This window comes from Populus alba, chromosome 4 (assembly GCF_005239225.2).
Source record: "Populus alba chromosome 4, ASM523922v2, whole genome shotgun sequence".
Lineage (NCBI taxonomy): Eukaryota > Viridiplantae > Streptophyta > Magnoliopsida > Malpighiales > Salicaceae > Populus > Populus alba.
In genome coordinates, this window is record NC_133287.1 from 4,031,192 (window position 1) to 4,035,152 (window position 3,961).

A 3,961-nucleotide genomic window follows, 5' to 3' on the forward strand; every position below is an offset into this window, starting at 1 on the left:
AATCTTAAACAATTTTAAGCTTAATAAAATAAATAATTATAAAACATTCAAATTCATATTTCCCTTTATCAACTATGATCACTAATTTGATCGATTTATTTTTTTTTATTTTTTAAAAAATCTCCTTTTTCTTAACTTTTTATCCACGTGAATGTTTATTAAAGTAAAATGTGTTGATCGTTTCTGACAAGCTAGGTTTGATCAACTTAATAATTAAAACCCGATCTAATTAATAGATTATTTGATATTCATATATATAAAAAATTATTTTGTTAGATAAATAACTTTTTTTTACATTAGATTTTATAAGTAAGTATATTTCAAATCTTAGTTATGTAGCGGCTAAAATAATATATTTTGTTATTGATAAAGAATTGCTTTTTATTTATTTTACATACACAAATTCATCTTACAACAATTTTAATAAAACACATAATTTTAAAACCATAACTAAAAATATTTTTATTAAATCTATTTTTCTAAAACGAAAATCATAAAAACTAATGACAATTAATTATTTTATATTTTTGAATTGTTTTTATTCTATATCAAAAATAAATTTTTAAAAATAAAAAAATTATTTTAATATATTTTTAAATTAAAAATGTTTTTAAAATATAGAATTAATAAAATTCCCAGACATCACCGAAATAAGGTCACAGAATAGTAACGTCTTCGATGCGCCAAACTTGGCAAGGATCCGAAAGGCTTGCAAAGAAAAAGAAAAGAAAACGAGAATATAGATTTGCATATACAAAGGGCATATGATTTCTTTAATGTAAACAAGCTGATCGTGCCGTCCAGCCGACGATTACGGGTGACTACGTGGGACCCTCCACTTTTATACTCTCTTTCCCTCCTTATGCATCCTCCCTTTTCACATTTCTCCTTCTCTCTCATACTTCCTCTTCAAAGCTTCCTTTTCTTTGTAATCATCCCTTTCTGCTCCCTTCCTTTCATGGCTTCTTCAAGGGAAGGACACTACAGGGGAGTTCGAAAGAGACCATGGGGTCGCTATGCTGCAGAAATACGTGACCCATGGAAGAAAACACGGGTATGGCTAGGCACATTTGATACACCTGAAGAAGCTGCTCTCGCTTATGATGGTGCAGCTCGTTCTCTTCGTGGAGCTAAGGCGAAGACTAACTTCCCATCACCACCTTCCACTTCTGGTCTCTCTCTCGACCTTAATCTTCCGTCCGACCCTCACCACCACCACCTTCGTTGGAGTTCAAGTTCTCATGTCGGGTCCCACAGGTTTGGTGGTCTTGGTGAGTTCTTGCAGACTGGAGTGGTTTTTAAAGAAATGAACTTCAATGCTACTGAGGCTGCAGCAGCTTCTGGGCCAGTAGTGAAGATAGAGGGTCCTGGTGTTGGTGCTGTAGCTGGAGCTCCGGTGCCGGAAAATGTTGCTCCGGCTTCGTTTTTGGGGATGGTGCGACGTGGGTTGCCAATAGATTTGAACGAGCCTCCACCTTTGTGGCTGTGACTGAATATTAATAGTAGCAATTAACTGATGATGACGATGAAGAAGAAGAAGAAGAAGAAGATGGTCTGTCTCGTTTTGTTCTTCCAAGGCATATCTTGCGGCTGGTTTTTATTATTAACCTTACCACTGTCTTATTTTCCTTTTTTTTCTCCTCTTTTTTTTTTTTTTCTCCTTCCTATTGCACCGTCTGCTTCACTATCCACACCTTGTATTAAGGCAAGAAAAGGGAGTATTATTAACAACAAAATATTTATAAACTAAGAATCATGAAGGAGTTTGTATATATATAATGTTTTCTTAGTTTTAATGGAAAGTAACCTCTTTTGGTCCGTTCTATTATTCTTGTCGATCCATCTCTGCCCTTTTCCGGCCTTGATGGATTCTCCATCCTGGTTTAGACTTTAGACACACAAGGAAGAAAAAAAGAATTATTGGATGCAAAGACTACTTTTCTTTGCCTTTATGCGATTTCCCCTCACGCGCTTGCCTGTTTGAGACGCGCTAGAAGTTTGAGCTTCAGGCTGTCTTGCAAGAACGAGTGTTGAGTTCTTTAAACCTCACTTGTAAAGACATCAAGGGCGGGGCTATAAAATCTATTTGGGTGCCGGTCGGCTAGTGAACATGTTAAAGATCATACAGTTATTCAAACATACCAAAAGTGGATTCGAAAGTTACATATTAAGGACCAATTTGTAAGTTTTTTCATTGTAATGACTATTATGTAGACAAACTTTATACTTGTTTGCAAAATTTAAAGTACTTCTTTTCAACCTTGAAGGATATACTGTATAGTTTAACTGGTTCATTTTTTTTTTAGAGATTCACAAGTTTGAGTTCTATAAATTTCAGAGTTATTAGAGATTTACATGATTGTTAACTTTAAGGTCCATTGAATTAATCAAGGACATACGCAAGTTGGTTATAAATATTTATATTAATAATAATAATAATAATAATAATAATAAATACTTCTTTTCTAATTTTGGGAGACTCTTGGCCCCGCATGCACCCCTAGTTTCCACCCATTCAGATATGGGAACAATAGTCCTTCTCAACATGATTGATATGATAAAAAGAAAAGCGATAATATATTGTTAATTGTATGATTAATCTATGTATATCAAGTAAAAAATGGCATATGAATGGTTTGGAGTTCCATTTCTGAATTTTGGGAATCGCATAAAAAATTTCTGAATTTTTAGCTTTTTTTTCAAGAAAGGAACACACTCTTTTCCATTAAGGAAAATGGGATTATTACTGCAAATTACAAATACACGCACGCACGGATCCATTTTCTTCTGCTATAATGTTTTTGTTATTCCACTAAAAAAACCTTTACACTTGCATTCAAGATTATTGAAATCTCTTTATATGATCTATTTATTATTTCATTAAGAATAAATAAGTATTTTTTTTTTTCTCTTGATTGCATCATAAAACAACTAAAATATCATTAAAAACAAAAAATTTAAACTTGATATCAAAAGGTATTTTTTTATTTTCACAATAATTTTTTGGTTATTATAATTTAAGCTGAAAGACAATTTGATATTTGATCAAATATAAAAAATAATAAATAATTAAAATACACAATAAAATGATGAAAATATCTTTTAAATAAAAAAAATTAAGCATGAGATTAAAGGAGTGTTTTTTATTTTTCACAATGGTTTTTTTTTTTTTGTAATTAGAAAGTCAACTCATAAGTACTTTGATATTTAGCTAAATAAAAAACAAAATAGACATCTTTGTGTGGCACACTCAGGGGCAAAGGGGGCACTCGAGCCCTTTAGGTTGTGTGTGTGGCGCCTTCTCGTGTCCAAAAATATTTATTATTTTTGGAAGTGTCGTCGTGTCGTCGTGTCCTCTTCTTGTTGGTGCGGTGTGTGTTTCTGTTAATGGTCCGGTTTGTCTCTAGTTGACATTTTTTTTCCCCTTTGTTTCTCTCTTCTCCCATGAAAATTATAGCTTGACCCTCTTGGTTGTTAATATTTTAACTTCAATCCTTATTTTTTTTATCTTTTTTTTTTTACCCCTTTGTATTTATTTGTTTGCAATTTTATTATTTATTCTTAATTTATCAAATATTCTATTCCCCAAGTCAATCTTTATTAGTTGGATCTATAATTTTTTGTCTTGACTTTTTTGTAAAAGTTTTATGAGTTTCAATTTCATTCTTTAATTCAAATATTCAAATAGATTGTATTATATTTTTTATTTTGCTCCTCATATTGATTAGTTCTGTCAAGCTTTTCATTGACTAATAAGTTTTTATTTTCAAATCTTTTTTCTAAAAAAATTCATTTTCTTTGTCCCTTTTAAAATATCACTTTATCCATTTATCATGAATTATTTCTCATTTTAGAAGATAAAATGGATAGATATTTGGCTTAATTTCCTTTTTTTGGTTGTTTTCATTTTTCAATCTTCGAAAACGTAAATCAAGGACTTATTTGTTTGGATTCTTTATTC

The 3,961-nt window shown here is 31.2% G+C and overlaps 1 protein-coding gene across 1 annotated transcript; it reads left to right on the plus strand.

Annotated features, from left to right (window-relative positions):
- Positions 1-810: 810 nt before the first annotated feature.
- On the plus strand, positions 811-1,823 carry LOC118047277 (ethylene-responsive transcription factor 12-like). The gene has a single exon (XM_035056520.2). It carries the CDS (start codon positions 863-865, stop codon positions 1,487-1,489), a length of 627 nt encoding a protein of 208 aa, XP_034912411.1. The 5' UTR covers positions 811-862; the 3' UTR covers positions 1,490-1,823.
- The last annotated feature ends 2,138 nt before the right edge of the window (positions 1,824-3,961 follow it).